Source organism: Mercurialis annua, linkage group LG5 (genome assembly GCF_937616625.2).
Source record: "Mercurialis annua linkage group LG5, ddMerAnnu1.2, whole genome shotgun sequence".
In the NCBI taxonomy this organism is placed as follows: domain Eukaryota; kingdom Viridiplantae; phylum Streptophyta; class Magnoliopsida; order Malpighiales; family Euphorbiaceae; genus Mercurialis; species Mercurialis annua.
In genome coordinates this window covers 3,164,300-3,183,972 of record NC_065574.1, presented here as the reverse complement: position 1 = coordinate 3,183,972, position 19,673 = coordinate 3,164,300, and the positions used below count along the sequence as shown (strand labels likewise).

The 19,673-nt window shown below is 30.8% G+C and overlaps 4 protein-coding genes across 4 annotated transcripts; 1 reads left to right on the top strand and 3 right to left on the bottom strand.

Moving 5' to 3' along the window:
* Nucleotides 1-793: 793 nt before the first annotated feature.
* Nucleotides 794-4,495, bottom strand: LOC126683142 (glycosyltransferase BC10-like). Its single transcript, XM_050378977.2, has 2 exons — nt 3,524-4,495; nt 794-1,664 (listed from the first exon to the last, which is right to left on the bottom strand). Exons 1-2 carry the CDS (start codon nt 4,049-4,051, stop codon nt 1,026-1,028), a joined length of 1,167 nt encoding a protein of 388 aa, XP_050234934.1. The 5' UTR covers nt 4,052-4,495; the 3' UTR covers nt 794-1,025.
* Nucleotides 4,496-11,657: 7,162 nt separating this feature from the next.
* Nucleotides 11,658-13,396, top strand: LOC126680704 (protein FAR1-RELATED SEQUENCE 5-like). Its single transcript, XM_050375874.2, has 2 exons — nt 11,658-12,776; nt 12,974-13,396. The coding sequence occupies exons 1-2, from the start codon at nt 11,742-11,744 to the stop codon at nt 13,394-13,396; spliced, it is 1,458 nt and encodes a 485-aa protein (XP_050231831.2). The 5' UTR covers nt 11,658-11,741.
* Nucleotides 13,397-13,923: 527 nt separating this feature from the next.
* Nucleotides 13,924-18,027, bottom strand: LOC126680703 (uncharacterized). Its single transcript, XM_056105748.1, has 10 exons — nt 17,750-18,027; nt 16,617-17,438; nt 16,140-16,523; nt 15,823-16,053; nt 15,632-15,743; nt 15,194-15,320; nt 14,992-15,109; nt 14,387-14,907; nt 14,089-14,296; nt 13,924-13,962 (listed from the first exon to the last, which is right to left on the bottom strand). Exons 2-10 carry the CDS (start codon nt 17,286-17,288, stop codon nt 13,924-13,926), a joined length of 2,412 nt encoding a protein of 803 aa, XP_055961723.1. The 5' UTR covers nt 17,289-17,438; nt 17,750-18,027.
* On the bottom strand, nt 17,378-19,081 carry LOC130015491 (nucleolin 1-like). Its single transcript, XM_056105747.1, has 6 exons — nt 18,401-19,081; nt 18,189-18,296; nt 17,948-18,043; nt 17,750-17,845; nt 17,636-17,661; nt 17,378-17,438 (listed from the first exon to the last, which is right to left on the bottom strand). The coding sequence occupies exons 1-6, from the start codon at nt 19,079-19,081 to the stop codon at nt 17,378-17,380; spliced, it is 1,068 nt and encodes a 355-aa protein (XP_055961722.1).
* Between the last annotated feature and the right edge of the window lie 592 nt (nt 19,082-19,673).

Genomic DNA, 19,673 nt, shown 5'->3' with positions numbered 1-19,673 from the left:
AAATCCCTGAAAGGCACAGCAAAAAATTCCCGTTCTCCTTTCCGAACAAAATCAACTTTTACGAACACTATGTTGCATGGAACTTTAAGAAAATGCTTTTAAAACTTCGAAACTTTATATTTAAAATCTATTTTATAAAAAGCTAAAATTTTGTTCATTTTATCATTTTGTGTCCGTACACATAAAGGAGAGCGTTGACAGCTTACCTGAAGCATTTTCAAGAGAAGTACAATGATTGAGTCATCACCTTTCAAATTTTGCTAAATAATTGAATTGATTTGGTGTCCATTAGTAAGACTCATGGTTTGCAATGATAGAAAGGAATGCATGACGTGGCTTAACCACTCTAAAGAATCCATGGAACATGGTTGATTGAAACATGATGAATATTTGCCTAACAACTTAGTAAGTTGGTGTAGAAGACAAGTCATTTTCATTGCAGCAGGACCACCTTTTCTCACCCACTCAGCATAACATTTGGTGCATGCAATCCAAGGTGGTCCAGCCCTTTGATTGTTCATTGATTTGATGCCATTATTCTTCTTGTTTTAAACTTTTGATAAGATAATTTACGGACCGAGAGCTGGTTAAACGGTTGAAATAAAAAAATGCAGCGTAAAACTGTTAAAATAACTGTGGATGAAGATGATAATTACTCATCGAATAGTTAATACCGAACAAAATAACCGTAGAGAGCACCATAATATTAACCTCATTTTTGGTGTGTGAAATATCTAGTTAGGCGTTGGACATCAAAGTGGCATAGAAAGTACATTAAACTAGGTGGTAACTCTTGAAAAACAAACGTCATATATAAATTAAACATGGATGTAAAGAAGTGTGATTCATGACCTATTTATACATCTCAATTGCCTTGCCATCCACGTTTATTTAATATTCTCTATTAACTCATCTAGGATAGGTCACCCACATCTAAGATAGAGTGGTGCTAGAGCCTCATAATCGACTCATGGACCCGAATGCGCGGGGTAGTATTTGATCGAAAAGCCACAATCAACCCTACATCAAAACCCGAAAACTTTAGATGCTAAACCTAATAGAGGTTCTAAAGCACTTGGAGCAAACTTTCTTGCAAAAAGATAACACACGGTTGTTGGCTGGTTATTATAAGTGCAAGATTGTCCTTCAAACATCCTCTTGAAAAATTCCTCAGTAATATCAGCCTGTCCGAACGTAGCTGGGTGGGCTCCGCCCCTTGACCAATCCGTCCAGGTAAGCGTCCTATTTGCCAAGAGATGTGGAACTTGGATGCTCAGCATGGTTGGGAAATAGTGCTCATCGACATAACATGCTGGCTGGCAAAAGCTTCTGAATTTGGGATAATAAGTCATATCTTCGACGATATTAACTGCGAGTCTTCGATTCACTTCAAACCACTGTGACCCTTTCCGCCACTGTTCAAGGGTGACCTCAGGCTGCATATTCCAATTATAGCGTCCTCTGCCATATGGACTGTCTTCATCAAATGAACCCATAAAACTGTGCCGTGATCTTGATATGTAACGATATATGATGCTAAAATTTTGGAGAGGAATGCATGCTTCTGAAAGGAGGATGAACCATTCATTGGAAAGATCGAGCAATGCGTTTGCTAGGAGTCTCCTCTCGCCGTCACACATACTCATGCTTCCCCATTCGACTATCTGCACAGAGGGAGCACAAAACATATCACTGAATCCATCTAAAATCTTATTTGAGGAAGAAACTAATGACAATGAGTGCCAGCCAACAAATAATCAGCGTTCTACTTCAAAAAAATTACATGCTCTAAACACAGAATAAAGTTCTACTTGCAGAAAGTTTGGTAAAGGAGTGTTCGGGTAAAAACTATAAAAGTTTGTCCACAATGCTCTCCATAAGTAACTCTTTAGGAACATAGAAAAGAAACAGAGGAAACAGCAGAAAATAAGAGTGCGGCTAGCAGCCTAACAGCAAGCAAATGAAATGAAGTCTCACATCACATTTAAAGGTAAACTGATTTTCGATGTCAAGCTAAAAAGTTGAACTGCAATAGCAGATTTGGACAGTTGATTTCTATTATCATTTACAAACAGTCACACAAGCGTCCCCACTGTTTCTCAACAAAAGTATGGATTGTTGGTTATTGAGATGAGGTATTCTTAAATTCCATCATATTAGCATAAATGTCTAAACAAAGCGTGTATAAAGTATTTCGATAGGGTTCTCATGACGAATAAATGCATAACAAATCTTTCTCCTCAACTCCAATAAAGAAAATGGAAGTCAACCATGTAGAATTTACACCATCAGTAGATCTCATAGTCATGCATAGCACAGCCAGATAAACTGAATAATCAATCTGAAAAGTACATTTCACTATCGTAATCCGCATGCTTCATGGAATACAGCAATACTACAGACATCACAACTTATGACATGACTAGAAAAGAAACTCGTAGGCAAATATGCATACTTAAGGTCATCAAACTTAACAACTCCTGCAAATTAAAAAAATTCACAAGACGGTTAAATTGTCTCTAATTAATTTTGGAAATCACTGTAAATTCGGCTACTATGTTATAATAGAAATTCTGTCGAACTTGAAGATACTTTCGAAAATGCATGAAAAACTACATCTAACCATATTTAATAATTGTGATACTGTTATCTTTGATAACAGTTTTTCTTTGTAGATCCATGGAATAACTAGCTCTCCATTGATTCGTCTTCTTTTATAATAGCAATAAGAAAGAACACTACCATTTATAAATTTAATAAGATTCCTAATACTTGAAAAGCTCGAATAAACCTTATTTCTCAGTTATATATCAGCTGGAGAACTCATTATTTAGCATTAAGCAAGCGGCAAATTTTAGGGAGGACAATAATTCCAATCTCAGCCCAAACGTTAGCTGTCCCTTCCAAGATCCATGAAGTCTTTCCAAAACTCCACTTAACTTTCCAATTTACATTGTAAATATACTAATCTGCCAAATCCTGTTTCACTAATTTACTAAAGTACCTCAAATACAAGAAAATCTAAAAACAAAAAGCTAGAAATGAACTATAGCTTCAGAATCTAAATATCATTCCCCTAACAATTTATAAGCATAAAAGTGAAGACCTAAACTTGTCGAGTCCTGCAATTTAATACTTCATTTCCGTCCCCAGAAGGCTTCTAAATCTCAAAACTTTAATTTTATTACCTATTCTTGTAAAAATACCGTCTTTCCCTTTTCTGCTTCAACATTTCCAATTAAAATTTTTCCATTTACGTGCAACATAGGTGAAGAACAAGACAACTGAATTCAACAGCCAACTTTAACATGATGAGAAACCAAGAAAAATACTTCAAATAACCATGAAGCATAACACAACAGCATAACAAAACTGACAATCAAATTGTTACCCAATTAGCAAAATAAAATACACAATACAATAAACTAAGCCAGAGAGAACTACAGTCAAACAACATAATCACCTAGTATAATAAACACAGCACAAAAATAACCACTCTATAACGAAAAAAAGCTGCTAGTACCTGACTTGGAATCTGTCTCTTGAAGAACACCGATGATGGCGTAAAATTCCCAACATACGACGGCAAAGAATGAACATAAACCGAAAAAAGCCCTTCATGCCCCTCAAAAAACCTCTCCCAAAGAGGTGCTAATGGCAATGGTCCTTTAGTCAAGAACATAAAAGCAATCTTAGGAACTCTCTTAAAAGGATACTCTTTAATTCTCGGAACCAACGAAGCACGCCAAAATAACTCCGAATCATTCATCTTATGCAACAAATTCGACGGAGCTTTAACCCAATTCTCTAAACTATCAGCTTCTCTAAAACAAGGGAATATAATATTAGACCTAGCTAAAGAACTAGCACCAGGTACTACATTCTGAATTCCAAGAAATCTAAACATATACATACTAATAATCGAAATTCCAAGACCAAGAACTAAAAACACCAAGAAAAATTGAATTAATCTAAAAGGCAAAGGCCTAGTTTGATTCAATCTAATAGTAATATTATTATGATCCTTCCCATTTTCTTGAGCCATCTTCATATCAAATTTCTAAATTTTTTACACTAAACACAAAAACAAAACACTATATATGCATCAAAACAATCTCATTAAATACATGAAATTCTATACCAAGATCAAACTTTACTAAATGGGCAAGTATGAAACAGGAAACTAAAGTGAAAAAAGGAGAATTTTTTGAAAAATCTAATCAAAAAATTTCCTTTCTTATAATTTCAGGCATACAAGGAAACAAAAATGTAAGCTGAAACAAAAAAGCTGGTTACTTTTAATAGACAAAAGTGATAGAAACGTTTGGGGAAGTAATCACACTTCCTGGGTTTTAAATTTGGTTTAGTTCTTGAAATGCGAGAGCTTTTTTAAAGGGTGCTTTTAAATTTTTTAAAGGGTGTTTTTAATTTTTTTAAAAGGTAGTGAAGTGAAAGAGAGTGAGTTTGGACTTGGAGTGTAAGAATGACAAAAAACCTAGGAATATGAAGGAAGGTGTTTAGTTTTGTGGGTTTGATTTGTTTTTTTTTGTTTACATGCTTTTCTCATGTGGGGGCTGGTTTATATCTAGTTTTCATAACCGAGCCGGTATTGGCTGCCGGTTCAACCAATTTAATCGATTCAACTATTAATTTCTTTTTCTTCCAGAGATAAATCTAATTTACGTTAATTGTAAATATATGTCATGTTAATTCAACCTTAAATTGGTTGGCTGAGACTCGATACGGAAATTTCGAAAATGCACGTGATTTGGTCTATGCCTCACTGACACTGATTCAATTAATATAAATATATAAACGTTACATGTATATTTTCAAGATAAATTTGTATACTTTAACATATATAAATAAATTAATAAATATATCATGATTAAATTAGTAAATAAAAAAGTAATTCCTTATGCTTTAATTGATTTAATAATTACTAATTTTTTTATAAAAAGATAATTTTATTAGATTAGTCTTTTATTTTGTATAAAACTAATAAATTAAGTTATCAGTTTTGATTTTTAAAATGTAAATGCACGTGTACATTTTTTTATTTCATACGTATCTTTTTTCCTATAAATTATCTCACCGTGTAGTATTAATTTTGATAAAATTTATTACATAATAATTTCTATTAATTTAATTTAATTATTTTGTATCATTTAATAAGTATATATTTTAAATTATAGTTAAAGTGATAAAGAAAATAAGTGTTATATTTTATTAGTAACTATTTCACATTTACCATTAGTTTTACAATTAATTTATAGAGGAGGTAAAAATACTTTAATATTGATAAATATATTAAACCAAATGATTGCATATATTTGTGGCTTAATTACTTAAAAACCACCCACCTTATAATTTTTTTTCATTTATACCATGACCTAGGAAAATTTTCAATTGTACCCTATTTTTGATTTTTATGTTTCATCTCTACCCTAATGAGTTGAATTGGCCTTTTTTTTTTTGAAAAAAAGTTTAAATTAGTCCTTCATTTTTAACCTATATTCTAATAAAACGTTAACGATAATCATTTATATATCTTGTTTTTAATATTTTCATCTTTAAATTAATAAAATTATCAAAAAAATTATTCTTGGGGTACAAACGAAACATAAAAATCAAAAATAGGGTACAAATGAAAATTTTCCTAGGTCGTGGTATAAATGAAAAAAAGTTATAAGGTGGGTGGTTTTTAAGTAATTAGGCCTATATTTGTAGGTGTAACTAGTTTTGCAAAAACAAGAAGAGGATGGAGAGGAAAAACTGAACATCCAAGTCAGGTGCTCCTCTTTCAACCGCTGTTTTCCAGCCGAATTTGACTAACCAACTATTTATGGGTGAATCCATTTAATTAATTAAATTTTGAAGAATGTATTTTAATATATTTCATTAGAGATAGTAATAAAACTATTTTTATCAAAAAAATAAATAAACAAAATTATACTTGAAATTTTACCTACCAACTTTAATTTTTGAATGGTATCATCGAAGGATTAAAAATTAGGTTGTTGGCAATAATACCACGGTTCAAATTTGGTGGCATCCGCTGATGATCCGCATAGCAATTTTGGATATTTATCTTTACATTTAGCTCAGCACGAATCCGAGCTCGTATTGAGACAATAGAGTTATATAAGCCGAGTTTGGATAAAATAACTTAGATCTAAACCGAATCCGAAATGGATTAAAAACTTGAATAAAAAATAGTTAAACTTGGTTTAGTTCGATTGGAGTCCGTTCAAACTCGGCCATGAAGATTCATAATCATGAATAATAATAATAATAAATTTATATTTAATTACAAAAGAATAAATAAATTTATATATACAATCTTATCTAACAGTTTAAATTTTAAAGTGAATTAATTATTGAAAGATTATATTTTATTTAAATTGATTAATCAGTTCAAATTTTGATCGGATCACTTAAAATTATACCGAATTCGAATCTAACTAAATATTTAATTTTATTTTTATTCAAATCATAATATTCATTAATTTTTGATAAAATTCGATTTTACTTTAAAAATATTTCTTTAAATATATATGCTATCCTCTAACATTATTAGAAGATTGATGGCATTCTCCGATTACAGAATTTGGTACGGTGCCAAATAATTAAATACACCAAATTAATGACCCTATAATTCCATCTTTGCAAGTGTACTAAGTTTGCTATCAAGAATTATCCACCGGGACCAAGGGAAAGCTAAATCACATGCAAAATTTCAAAGTTTATTAAGCTGTCATTAATGAAAATATGGATTGATTAGGTTGATAAAAAAGTATATGGACCTGAATTGTATTAATAGTAATATGGTGGATGAATTTATTACTACATGCTAGCATGGGGACAAGAAAGAGATCCTCTATTTTGGAATTGGGGAGGCAAATGGGGTCACATTTAATACATTTTAAAAGCTTTTACTGTTCAAAAATAGGAAACAAAGTTGAGGGACGTAGTTAGGCACTAAACCTAGGCTATATAACAATATAGAATAAATTTATTTATTTTGACTCATTTTTCGTAATTTTTTTTGGAAAATAGAGAGCCATACTTCTTTTTAGGAGTCCCATTTAAGAGTCCCATTTACTTTTATACACAGATTAAAATAAGGGTTTTTTTTTGACAATAAATTAAAATAAGGGTTAACGTTAAAAAAATCACGAACTTTACACGTTTTCTCATTTTAATCACACAGTTTAAATTTTCTCATTTTCATGCACGAACTACCACTTTTTCTCAAATTCATGCACGGTACTGAGGTGGCACTCATTCATTGGTGTAAATGACCTCCACCTCAGCGAATTATACTAATGGAGCCGTGACACCTCAGCACCGTGTATGAATTTGAGAAAAAATGGTAGTTCGTGTATGAGATTGAGAAAATTTAAACTGTGTGATTAAAATGAGAAACCGTGTAAAGTTGGTGAATTTTTATGACATTAATCCTTAAAATAATATGTATTATTTTTATCTTTTTATATTTTTTTATATTTCCGTTATTAATAATAATAATTTTTCATGTTAGTTTTTTAAGGTAATTTAAAGAAGGATAAAAAGAGAAGTTTTATGTAAAAATCTTCTAAAAATAGAAATGAGACTTTTAAAATAAAACATCACATAACTGAATATGAGACTTCTAAAATTAAACGGCTAGGAAGTAATTAATTTACCTTTTTCCTTTTATAAAAAAAAAATTACCTTTTTCCTAATTAAATAGGTATTAAATTAAAATATCTATTTTATTAAGATTTTGTTATTTTTAAATATTAAAAATAATACTCAATCTTCAAAAAATTTAATAAACAAACTAAGCAATCTTTTGAAAAATTATAAAAACTTTTATTAAACTAGTATTAGAAGTAATTATTGAAAGTTGAAAATATATTTCTGGTTATATGACGTAAAACGATATGTCTGATCAAGAACAGGTGTCATATTATTTCCAGATTCTCCGATAAATTTCAAAGTCAAATTATATAGATACTATAACTAGCAAAAGTAAATTTTAAAGTCAAATTATACCCTACACTTAAAAAATAAAAATAATGATAAAATAATTAATTCACTATTTTTTGGGACAATACTTGTTTGACCAAAATATTCGTAAAATTACATAAATAAAAATATTTATAAAAATACTTATGTTTAGATTAGTTTTTAGGGTTTTCAATTTAGTATTTAGAAGTGGGATAATTAGGAGAATACCTAAATAATGAAAATATTAGCATTTGTTAACTTCAAAATAACTATTTTATTTTTCTACCCTAACGTGTCAGTCATTTATTTTTTTACTCTCCTATTTATTTTTATACCCCATCTATATTTTCCAGCTTCTTTTTCTTCTTCTTCCTATACTTCTTCTTTTTTCGTCGTCTTCTTCTTATTCAACTCATTTAAAGAAAAATAATTAGCAATTCAACAATTCAATTCAAAATATTCAACTCATAACAATTAAACAAATTGATTTTTCTATTTCTATCATTATTTAAAAAAAATGTATTGTAAGTAGATCCGCTCGAATTTTTAATTCGTAATTAAATCGCTTCAAATTTCATTTCGAATTCAAATCCAACGATCCTAACTTTCTCCAAAAATAAAAAAAATTGTAAATTATTAATTAATTTGTTCTCATTAAAATTTTATTAAAAACGGTTTCAAACAGTTTCAAATGCAGTTTCAAAAAGTTTCTAAAACACATTTTTATTATCATTTTAAAAAAAATTATAAAATGGTTTCAAACAATTTACAAGCGTTTTAAACAGTTTCAAAAAAACATATTCAAACAGTTTACAAGCGTTTCAAACAGTTTAAAAAAACAACTTCAAACAGTTTACAAAGATTTCAAACAGTATACAAGCGTTTCAAACAGTTTTATGAAACACAATTTGCAACCTTTATCTAAAAACAATTTTGAACGGTTTAAAAACGTTTCAAACAGTTTATAAAAAGTTTCAAACAATTTTAAAAAAAAAACATTTTCAAACAACTTACAAAAATTTCAAAAACAGTTTACAAAAGTTTCAAATGTTTATAAAGGTTTAAACCAGTTTCAAACGGATTTTAAAAACAGTTTTAAACATTTCATAATAATGTTAAATTAGTTATAAAAACTGTTTAAAACAGTTTATAAAAGGTTTCAAACAAGCAATTTAAAACGATTTCTAAAAACAGTTTCAAACGGTTGACAATAATTGCAAACGTATGAATAAAATTATTAATAAAAATTCAAAAATTAATACATAAATTATAGAAAGAGGAAGAAAAAGATCCAGAATAAGAGGATATGATGGTGGCGACATAATTTTCTGTTGCTTCAAATTTTCTGAGACGAACACGTTTGATATTTCCGCCGTTGATTTTTTAATTGTTTTAGATCTTTGATTGTTTGTGTTATAAATCGAATATGTTAAATAAATTATAAAATATTTAAATAGAATTTGTTAAGAAATTCTATGGAAGAAAATGAAAAAAAAAACTTGCAGAGAAAAGAAAAAGGAGAAAGAGAAAAGAGAAAAAAAAAGAGAAATAAAAAAAAAGAGAAAATAAAGTGTGCATGTGTTTAAAGGAAGGAGAATAAAAATGCAGATAAAGTAATTTACTAATTGAAAGTACTACTAAAAATAATAGAAAAATAGAGTAAAAAAGTAAATTTTTAAAAATGAGGTATTGAGAATAAATAAATTTAGGCCTAATTACTTAAAATACCCCCACCTTATAATATTTATTCGTTTATACTATGACTTAGAAAAAAGTTCATTTGTACCTTTTTTTTAATTTTTTATTTTCGTCTCTACCTAAAGAGTTAATTTAACCTCTTTTCATTTAGAAAAATATTCAAAATGATCCTTTATATTTAGCTTATATTCTAATTAAATATTAATATTATTAATCATTTATAATATTTTTATTCTTTAATTAATTTAATTGTCAAAAATTTAAATTTTAGGGTAGAGATGAAAACGAAAAATCAAAAAAAATATACAAATGAACTTTTTTCTATGTGAGGGTATAAACGAAAGAATATTATAAGGTGGGCTTTTTTAAGTAATTAGACCATAAATTTAAAAGGGCTTTTTACACAAACAACCTACTTTGCCCATTTCTTATCTTTTATACGGGTCCAAGTTTGTCTTTTCTAAACTACCATGTGCGCCCTATTTTATTACTTTCATACGGATTCTATATATTAAACCCTAATAGCATAAAAATCATAACTTCATTTATTTTCTCTCTCCTCATCATTAAATTCTCTCTTCCTCTCAGCTCATCTTCTCTCTCTTCCTCTCAGCTCATCTTTCTCTCTCTTCCTCTCAGCTCATTGTTTCCCCTCAGCTCAGATTTAAACAAATTAATCTGTCAATATACATCGTTATTCTACCTCAGTTTCTGATCGCGAACTGATTTTGATAAACTTCATCAGCTATCTCCATCAATTCGACATCTTCATCTTCAAATTACGAAGAAGCAACACCTAGATCTTAATTTCAAGCGAAACAGTTAAGATAATTCAAGTTCAGATTTAATTTCTTGCTGTTGACTTTAATTTTCTTAAATTTACAGTTTAATTAGATTAATCAACAGAATATCATTAATAAGTAAAGAATTAAATATAAAAATAAAATATATTGCAGTTTTCATGTTGATTTTGTTTTCATGTTAATTTTGTTTTCATGTTGATTTTATTTTCATGTTGATTTTGTCTCAGGGATGGATAGTATTGCAGTTTTTGTTCAGTACAATGGTTTTTGGAATGATAAGCTGAAATACACAGATTTTGCTGTTAAAGGACTTCTAATTCCAACAGATTGTAGCATGCAACATCTTGAAGAATTACTAGCCAAACAGCTACAAATAGATTTAGAAGACACAAATATGCAAATCAAGTATCAGGTATTTTAATACTTATAAATTTACAAATACTTGTTAAAATTTATATTGACAGAATATAATTAGTATAAAATTGATATATTTTGGATGACATGTTGTTGACTTTATGTTGATAAGTTGTTGATATCTTGTTGTTTTAATAGTACAACGATTATAATAATTTTTTTTTATGTTGACATCTTGTTGATGTGATGTTGATATGTTGTTGATATTTGCATAAACAGTTCTTTTTTTAAACTCTTATCTAGGTCAAAGAAGACTATCCACCAATAATAATACAAGATGATGATGCTTTAAATTTCTACTTTAAGATGAAAGGAAAATCAACAGATCCAACACACTTTCCACTCTGCATTGAAATTGAACAAAAAATAAGAGATCTATCATTGTACGTATCATCGTCAAGATCAACACACCAGAATGTCAACAGAAATTCAACAGTCTGTGAACTCCAAGAGAATTCAACAAATGTTGATAATTCTAATTCAGTTTCAAATATATTTCAGTATGCAATGGACATGGGAAATCTGTTAGATGAGGATCAAGAAGTGCAGAGTCCTTACATAGAAAGTACGATCATTAATGAAATAAAAGCGACAGAAATTGAAGAAGGTCAAAAATACAAAGACAAGAACACACTAAAGACTATACTAAGCATTTACGCGATCAACAATCATTTTCAGTTCAGATCTTACAAGTCGTGCAAAATTGAGTACATAGCAATATGCAACGAGCCTGGCTGTGAATGGAAATTGAGAGCGTCGAGAAATAAAAAATCAAGTGTATTCATTGTGCGAAAATTTAACAATGTACACACTTGCAAAGTTGGGGAAAGGATGGCCGATAAAAGGCAGGCAACATATGATTTGGTTGGAAACTTCATAAAGGATAAGTACTCAAACTTCAAGACTGTTTACACGCCTGCCGATATTATTAGAGATATGAAGAAGGAATATGGAGTCGAACTAAGCTACCAAACAGCATGGAGATCAAAAGAGAGGGGATTAGAGCTCACGAGAGGACATCCAGCTGATTCATACAAATTGCTGCCTTCTTATCTACACGCGCTGAAAACAACAAATCCCGGGTCTGTTGCTGAATTGGAAACAAGAGAAGACAGATTTCTTTATGTTTTCATATCCTTGAATGCATCAATTAAAGGATGGAGTTTTTGCAAGCCGATAATTGTAGTCGATGGTACGTTCCTCAAAGCAGCTTATGGAGGAACTCTTCTAACGGCAGCTACTCAAGATGCAGCAAATAAGATTTTTCCTCTTGCATTTTGTGTGGTAGATTCTGAAAACGATGCTTCGTGGGAGTGGTTTTTTAACAAACTTAGAGAAACATTCGGCGTGAGGGAAGGAATGTGCATTATCTCGGATCGACATGACAGTATTAAAAAAGCAATTGAAAACGTATTCCCGGAAGCACATCATGGGATTTGTACATACCATCTTTTCAACAATGTCAAAGCAAGATATAGAAGAGCGAAAGGTGAAATCAGAGAACAATTTTTTGGGGCAGCCAAAGCTTACACGATTGAGCAATTTGAAAAACACATGGCGGAACTTGACAAATTTGACCCCAAAATAAGGGAGTACCTCACTGAAGTGGGTTTCAAAAAATGGACGACAGTCCATTCCACCAGCAACAGGTATTCAACAATGACTTCAAACATTGCAGAATCTTTAAATGCAACAAACATAGCTGCAAGAGAACTGCCCATAACGACGATGCTCGAATTTCTACGTTCGCTTGTGCAAAAGTGGACTCATGCAAATAGAAACTGTGCAAGATCATTAAAAACAGATATGACAAAAGTGGCTGAGGATATATTGAATGAAAGCTATATTCGATCTCTGAATCTGACGGTAAACCCATTTTCAAAACTATCGTGTTGTTGACATGTTGTTGATTTCGTGTTGCTTTCCTGTTGATGTGGATGACCAAAATTGGTTTTCTAATTCAATTCTTTTTCGTGTTGTTGACATGTTGTTGATATCCTGTTGCTTTCCTGTTGATGTGGATGACCAAAAATTGGTTTTCTAACTCAATTCTTTTTTCTTAGGTAAGCCCTGCAAATGACAATATATATACTGTCACTAAAACAAAAACTCCCTTCTCGGTCAATTTGGACACACAGACATGCTGCTGCCGAAGATTTCAAACTGACAAAATACCGTGTGCGCACGCAGTTGCTGTAATAAGGAAATACAACAAAGATCCTTTGTTCTATTGTTCAAAGTACTACATGAAGGAGACGTATGTCAACACGTACATTCACACTGTGTATCCAATGACGAATAAATCAACATGGAATACACCTCAAGAAGTAAAAGATATAATCGTGCTGCCTCCAGAATCAAGAACAAAATCGGGGAGACCGAAGAAGAAACGCATAGTGGCAGGACATGAAAAAAGGTCAAAGAATACATGCACGGTTTGCAAGAAGAAGGGTCACAATAAAAAAACATGCAAACGATCACTATAATTACAGGCAGATTTATTTCTTTCAAATTAAATTGTTGTGTTTGAATTTCATATTATTTTTTTAATTACGAATTTGACTGAAATTTTCAATTTTATGTTGATATCATGTTAATATATTGTTGATATGGTGTTGATTGAAAATTGATTTTTAAACTTTTTAAGAAAACGTAAAATTAGTGTTAAAATGCTGTGTTGATATCATGATAACATTCTGTTGATTTGACTTCTATAAACTAATATTTCATTTTACGAATTTTATGGATAAGTGAGCATTCATTGTTGATATCATGTTGCCAACATGTTGATATGGTGTTGATGAAAGGCTGATATTGAAGCTGTTTTAGAAAAAATAAAATTAGTGTTAAAATGCTGTGTTGATAGCCTGATGACATTCTGTTGATATGACTTCTATAAACTAATATTTACTTTAATGTTGATGTCATGCTGCCAAAATGTTGACTTCATGTTGATATCATGTTGATATGATTGTATTATTTATTTTAAAGAACACTAAAATTACAACAAAATTCAAAGTAACTGAATCAAATAAAAGAAATTATCAGTAAACTGTTCAAACAATATGAAAAAACAACAAGAATAATTCAGATACCAAACATATTTAAAAACAAACAAAATAACTGAAAATAAACCAAAAGACAAGAATTCCCAAAATATTAACACCTAATAAGAGACATTATTCCTCCTCAGTTCTCTTCGAAGCTGGACGGTTCCTTCAACGTCACTTTTATAATCAGTTTCTAGCTTCCACTTCGCATAAGAAATCAAGCCTTGACAAAGTCGATTCCGGTACCTTTCCATTTCATCTCCCGAAAATGACGAAGTAATCGGCTTGCCATGAATTAGATACTCCGCGAACAAACAAGTAAAAGCACCACAATCACTGCAATATTTAAAAAGCAAATTTAACAAAACAGAAAAAGGTATTAAAATCAAATGAAAACATAAAGGAAAACAGAATAGAAACAGTTACCTCTTAATTTGAATTGGCACTTCAGCAACATTTTCATAAGAGAAAGGAGAATATCTGCTGTCGAAACTAGAAGATAAGGCAAATGATACAGAATCATTCCTAGACGAATAGAAGTTCATTTGTTTCAAAAAAACAGGGAGATAGTGCGTAAAAGCTCCTATCATTTTTTCAATATTTGCTTCAATCTTTTCAGTCTTGTAGCAATTGTAGACATACACCTTGCATTCTTCAAAATTAACCCGCACGAGAAACCAATGATTCGGGTCTAAGATGATTACGGGACATAGAAGCTCATTCACCTCCAACCAACTCTTATTATATCGACAGCCTCCTCCCTTATAGTATTCAAGAATGGAGTTTCCAGACGTAACTTTGAATTCAGCACAACCAGACGCAACGTACGAAAAATATTCTGCTACTAAAATCTGACTGAAAATGGAATCTGTAGTACAAAACTTCATCTTGTTGTCAAACAGCAATTTAATCTTCTTCCTCAAGTAGTAAAAGATAACATCGATATGCTGTAACGTACAGAAAAAAGTATAAGAAAATAGTAAACAATAACAAATGTCAACATAAAATTAAAACAATTAAAAAACACTTACAGAAGTAGATAGTTCTCCACCACAGAAATTCAATGTGTGAAAAAAAATCTTCTTCGTAATTAAATCACCACCAATATCGAAAGGAGGAGTAATTACAGCATATTTTCCAGTTAGCGAACTACAAAACATACAAAAAAAAACAGTCAACGAATGTTGATGCAAATCTATAAAATAAGAAACAACAATAATATAGTTCTTTTACCAAGTTTTCTTATTCCATCCTTGCTCAATCCAGTTAAAAGTTTCCATGTCTCTAAATGCATCATTTTCAGTGTACTCAAGATCAAGCAAGGGACAAGGAGCTTCATTATAAGGCAATGCAATCTGGTCTACAATAAATAAGGAAACAAAATTAAAAAAAATAAAAACATATTCTAAATAGAAACATACTAATGATCAATTTCATAAATAATAAATGTATGCTTATGTTGACAAGATGTTGATATCCTGTTGACATTAATGATTACAACTGTTTCACAAAAAGTTGATTTATGTTTACATCATGTTGACATAATATTGATATCGTGTTGACATCAATGATGCAGGATGATATCAACATCAACAAATTAATAAAAAGGACAATTAACAATCACCTATAGTATATCAATTCATCAAAAACACAAATTACATAAATATTTACCAGTATGACCAGATCCTTGACTTGAAGAAGCAAGATCACGACTCCTACAATGAGACGCAACTTGTTCGTCCAACTGAGTTAACTGGGAATCCGTTAAAAAAACATCTTCTCCCTTCAAAATTTTTAACAAGTATAAACAGTTAAGAACAATAATATAGTACACATTAAATACAATGAAAAACCACAAATACCTCATTCATGTTCAAATTTGTATCAACATCAACCCCGGAAACATCGTCCGTAGCTTCTTCAATCTTCCTTTCACCACCTTCCACAGATTTATCTTCTTCTTCCTGATTAGCATTATCCAAAGCAGAAAGATCTTCAGCCTTATTAAGATCATTATCTTTATTCTGATTATTGTCATCACTTTCCGACGAAGAATCACTTTTGTGACCACGATCATCCTTATCGTCAACACGCTAAAAACACAAAACATATATCAACACAATAATTTCAAAAATAAAAGAATGTATATAAACAAAATAAAGAAAGTTAAAAACTGTACCTTAATAATTTCTGACTTTTCAATATAACGGTCCATTTTGGTGACCAAATCTTTCAAAACAACTTGTATTTCAATCATACCATTATCAATATCATCATGATAGGATTTCAGATCCTTCTTGATCTCAGACTGCTGAAGAATAACACTTTTCAGCTGCTTTTCAATATTCCCAACCCTCTTTGACAGACTGTTGATATGCTGTTGATTTTGTGTTGATGCAGAAGACAAAGAATGGTCATTCGCATCATTAACAGCAGCAAGATCATCATCGTCAGCGGTATGAGCTTTCTGGATACTGCCCTTCTTCTTTTCAGAGGCAAAAAAGCCATTCAGCATTAAAACTCTTTTCTCATCCGCAGAAGGTACAATTCTTTCAAACTTAAGCTACATTTAATAACATAAAAGAAAATCAATAAATATAAAAGAAAAAAAAACAAAGAACAATCAAAATACAAAATAATAAAAACAAAAAAATACCTTTGATCCATGATTATAAAAATCAGTTTCCAAATCGATCACGGCAGGAGTTTTGCTTGAAGTCCAATTCAAGCATCTTGGCACTTTGTTACCCACAAGCATGCATATCTTACCGTCAACAGAAGGGAAACACTCGTAAAATAAATACTGCAAAATAATAGGAAACCCAAGCAATCTGCAATACCCTTCTTTTTTGGTCTTCTTCAAAAGGTCCTTGGTCTTCAAACTGTTCAGGGTATAAGAAAAGATTTCTTTACCCCATGGGTAACAGTTATAGTCCTCAAAAGCTATTACATCCAAATGATGACCATCGACAAGATTAGAATCAAGCGCAGACAGAAAATAAATCTCCAGCACATACAAAAAAGCAATTCTGACAGCATCTTCATCAGACTGCCATCGCTTCGACAGTAAACACTCAATGACAGACTGCCTATTAACCTTCGTCTTCCCAAAAAAGTACTTATCAACAAACGAATTGCCTGAATCTTCAAAGCCTACCTTCTGAATTTCACCAGTACAATTCAGTCCCGTTAAAACTGCAAACTCTTCAATGCTGAATCTGACTTTATGCTCACCAACACCAAACCACATCTCATTCTGTTTTGGATGAATAAGCTGCCTCGCTAACAGAGAATGTATAACCTGCCCTTGAAACAAACATGGGGGCATTTCCAAAACAAAGCCGAAACATGTTTGCTTGAACAATTCCAGCTGTCCTTCCGACAAATTGCTTCTCAACTGATCAACAACATTATACTTCAGACAATGATCAACCCTTGTGGTAGGAATGTCTCCAAGTTTCCAACGAGGAGACCAAATCTATTGGAAAAAAATAAAAATTAAATTAGACAAAATTTGTGAAAACATAAATTCAATCAGTAAACATAATAGTAACAGTCTAAAAATTTAAATATATACTACATTAACATAAATGTCAACAGCATATAAACATGGAATCAACACCATGTCAACACAAGGTCAGCAAAAAACAGTAATGACATAAACTTAATAAGTACAAGTGAGCATAATATAAAGAGCTAGTCTAAACATATACTTAAAATAAAATTTTCAATTATAACTTAGAGATATGGAGTTGAAATAAAATTTCAAAAAACACAAAAATACAATACCTTGATGGAACCATCATCCAACACTTTTTCAGATTCAGTGCTTTCAGTATAAGATTTTTTCTTTGAAGAACCAGGGGTTGACCTAGTCTTAGGTGCCTGTTCAAGTCAACACAAGTCAACAGAATATCAACAACACATCAACAACAAATCAACACATCAACAAGAAATAAAATTTCAAAAAACACAAAAATGAAATACCTTGATGGAAACATCATCCACCACCTTTTCAGATTCAGAGGTTTCAGTAGAAACTTGTTTCTTTCCAGAACTAGAAGTTGCCCTAGTCTTATAAGCCTGTATATATCAACAATATGTCAACATTATATCAACAACATGTCAACAACAAAAATGAAAATATTAAAAAAAAAACAAATGAACAGAAAACATAACTATAAATTTTTTAAAAAAACTATATAAAATAAAATTAAATGAACAATACCTTCATAGATTTTTCCTCCTGAACTTCTTCATGTTCAGAAGTTTTAATAGAAGCTTTTCTTTTCGTACTAGCGGCACTCTTAATAACTTTCTTTTTTATCGGTGATTTCTGCAAAAGACAGTTCATACACAATTACAAAAACACAATAAGGAAAAATTATATTCAACCAAAAACAAACAACAACAATAAAAAAAATAAACATAGATTAATACCTCCACAGTTTTATCAGCCACATTGTCGTCATTAATCGATTCAAATGACACTTTTCTTTTTGCACCACTCGTAGACTTCTTTATTACATTTTTCTCCGGAACAACAGATTCTGCAACACGGCTATCTTCTTTGCTTTTTTCAAATGAAACACGCTTCGCTGGTTTCTTAACATTGTACGATGCCTTCAATTTCGCGAGTTCAGCAGCAATAGAAGAATCTTCAGAAATCTTTGTACGCTTTGACGATCGAAGAGCCGGCTTCAATACAGTTTCATCTTTATCTTGTAAATCAGTTGCACCGGCTTTCGGATCTTCACTATTTTTAACAGCAGCAGCAAGTTTAAGCCTACTTTCGATTATCATTGACTTCGTCAGCGTAGGTTTCGGAGATCTTGAAAGCATGCTCAAAGCTTCCTTTGCGATCTCCAACACGTTAGGCTGCTCTACAGTGTCCTTTTCTTCAACAACAAGAATTCCAATCGATGAAACCTCTTCCCTAATTTCAGCAGATTCTGTCACTTTCGACGACTCCACTGGTTGAGCCGTTTCAACAGAAGCAACTTCCTCGCCATGCCTAGATTCCGCTACTTTGACATCAATATCATGATTCGAAGTTTCAGAATCAGTTTCAGCCGACGAATGGCTTGATTCCGGTCTATGGCGAACAGATTTAAGCCCCATATCAACAAATAATCAACAAAAACCTGAATTTACAAATCCAAACACAATGAATCATTACAAAAACTAAACAAAATATTTCAATAAAAGCAACAATCGCATAAACATTAACATACCAAAAAAGAACTAAATCAATTTACAAACAAAATCACAATAAAAATTACAAAACTGAAACATAAATTAAACTAAAATTTCCAACACAAATAAACATGTACAAAGCCTAAATCGAATCAAAAACAAAAAAAATCAACACACAATCATCTGTTGACCTAACAATTTCAAAATTAAATTGAAAACCTAAAACATGTACAAAACCTAAATCAAATTAAACACAAATAAATCAACACAAAATCAAAAGCAAAATCAAATTTCAAATTTAAAATATCAAATAAATGTAACAAGAAGAACAGTAACAGAAATCGTGAAAACAAAAACAAAAAATTATAACAGGTTAACATAAACAAGGTTAAAAACAACAAAAAACAACACAAAATCATAAGATAAATGAACTTTACAATGTTAAATCACAAATGCATGTAAAGAATAACAACTGTAATTAATTTTTTTTTTTAAAACAGATAACTTACTGTTATAT

Bases quoted from the DNA above. Each gene is read 5' to 3' on its own strand.
- LOC130015491 (XM_056105747.1), bottom strand. From the start codon at position 19,081: ATGGGGCTTAAATCTGTTCGCCATAGACCGGAATCAAGCCATTCGTCG. The intron at 18,044-18,188 runs GTATTGTTCATT...TGATATATACAG, and splicing joins AGGAGGAAAAATCTATGAAG to GCTTATAAGACTAGGGCAAC. The intron at 17,662-17,749 runs GTATTGTATTTT...GTATATGTTTAG, and splicing joins TGGATGATGGTTCCATCAAG to ACTAGCTCTTTATATTATGC.
- LOC126680704 (XM_050375874.2), top strand. From the start codon at position 11,742: ATGGCCGATAAAAGGCAGGCAACATATGATTTGGTTGGAAACTTCATA. The intron at 12,777-12,973 runs GTAAACCCATTT...CTTTTTTCTTAG, and splicing joins TTCGATCTCTGAATCTGACG to GTAAGCCCTGCAAATGACAA.
- LOC126680703 (XM_056105748.1), bottom strand. From the start codon at position 17,288: ATGCCCCCATGTTTGTTTCAAGGGCAGGTTATACATTCTCTGTTAGCG. The intron at 15,321-15,631 runs GTAAATATTTAT...TATTTATTGTAG, and splicing joins TCAAGGATCTGGTCATACTG to ACCAGATTGCATTGCCTTAT. The intron at 15,110-15,193 runs GTAAAAGAACTA...TATGTTTTGTAG, and splicing joins GGATGGAATAAGAAAACTTG to TTCGCTAACTGGAAAATATG.
- LOC126683142 (XM_050378977.2), bottom strand. From the start codon at position 4,051: ATGAAGATGGCTCAAGAAAATGGGAAGGATCATAATAATATTACTATT. The intron at 1,665-3,523 runs GTACTAGCAGCT...CCCTCTGTGCAG, and splicing joins AGAGACAGATTCCAAGTCAG to ATAGTCGAATGGGGAAGCAT.